Consider the following 1562-nt stretch of genomic DNA (forward strand, 5'->3'; position numbering starts at 1 on the left):
TGTCTCTCTCTCTCTCTCTCTCTCTCTCTCTCCTTCTTGCTGCTGCTCTTTTATGTAGCCTCTTTTCCCTGTTTGTTCATGTTCATATGTGAGTTGGGTATATCCCACCTCTGACCATTCTGTCAAATCATTCTCTGATTTATCACTTCGTCTGCCCTTCAATTAGAGGTCACTTTCAAACATAGCTGCTTCATTCTACAAACTAACTTTACCTTCATTAAATTTACTTTACTTCATTTTGGATTAAAGGTGTGTGGTAATAATGTGCCTGCATCATATAGACCTAGACAGTCTTTTGATGCGATCCCTTGGCAAAAGACCCATGTTACTGGATTAAAATTCTTCTACATACCACCACTTCCTGGCTCCATTTTTAAAAACATTCAGTAAGTCTCAGAGCAGAGTCTAACTCTCCTAGCATGTTATTATATTTCTTAACCACTTTTGGGACTCTTACCAATGATGGTACGAATGCAATTCTCCTTCTTGGCAATATTCCGGAGTTGTCCTACAAGTGATGCCCTGTTTTCGCTGCTCAGAGCAGTTAGACCTGTGTCTTTGAGACCTTGATGTATTTCCTGAGATACTTGTTCGCTCACGCTTAACATAGATTCTTCTGGCCTAGATAGTGAAGACAGAAAAATAGAGTTTCTTTGATATAGGGCCAAACACAGAAAGACCCATACTAGAAGTTAGGCATTCCCAAGGGAAAAAAATGTGATTCTTTCACCATCAATAGACAATCTGAATCAATGAACATGTAAAATAGTCCTGTTATTAATGTTAAGGTACCAAATTATTCATACATATAACACTATATGCCAACTACATGGAACAATATATATTGGACAAGGGTTTGGTTACATTCTAAGAGCTATTCAATATTTTTTTAAGTAGTGAAGATTTAAATGTTGTTGAAAGGTATTCTTAGATATTTTACATAATAGTCTTTCCTACTTTACAAAAAACTGCAAATAAATTAATAGCACTAAATTTCTATTTCCTCTTTCTCCTTTGATATGGATTCTCTGTATGCCATGGGTATAAATAACAAAAATCCACTGTCCTTTGATGAAATATATATTTTCTCATTGTTAGAAAACATAATAACGAATATTTATAAGAAACTAACCATCTTATTCAACTTCTGGGTGGAAAAATTTTTATTCTTCTCTATGATAAACATAAAATATCAACATTTTTACATCTGGTTCCAAAAATCTTTGGTGTGAAGAATTGTGGAATATTATATTGCCTGTCTGTGGCCTAAATGCCATATTATATTCCATTATAAAAGAAATTTATAATACAACTGGTAAGATTGCTCACTTGGTAAAGTGCTTGCCACACAATCATGAGGGCCTGAGTATATTTCCACAGTAAAAAGTGATGGATCATGACTATAATCATAGCACTAGGAAGGCAGACACAGGTGGCTTACTAGAACTTGTTGGGAAGCCAGCCTAGCCTAACTAGTCAACTTCAATGTCATTTAAAGACCATGTTTCAAAATATAAGGTAGAAAACAAGAGAAAGGCCCCCACAGTTGACCCTTGGCCTTG

At 35.3% G+C, this 1562-nt stretch overlaps 1 protein-coding gene across 2 annotated transcripts in view; it reads right to left on the reverse strand.

The window, feature by feature from the left end:
- Nucleotides 1-1562, reverse strand: part of LOC116094600 (T-complex protein 11 X-linked protein 2-like) — a 31427-nt gene that overhangs the window by 2591 nt on the left and 27274 nt on the right. For both annotated transcript variants that reach the window (XM_031376228.1, XM_031376227.1), the window contains one exon: nucleotides 458-621. In XM_031376228.1, coding sequence (XP_031232088.1) covers nucleotides 458-621 — 164 coding nt within the window. The remainder of the gene's footprint in view (nucleotides 1-457; nucleotides 622-1562) is intronic.

The sequence above is a fragment of the Mastomys coucha genome, chromosome X (genome assembly GCF_008632895.1).
Source record: "Mastomys coucha isolate ucsf_1 chromosome X, UCSF_Mcou_1, whole genome shotgun sequence".
Taxonomy (NCBI): domain Eukaryota; kingdom Metazoa; phylum Chordata; class Mammalia; order Rodentia; family Muridae; genus Mastomys; species Mastomys coucha.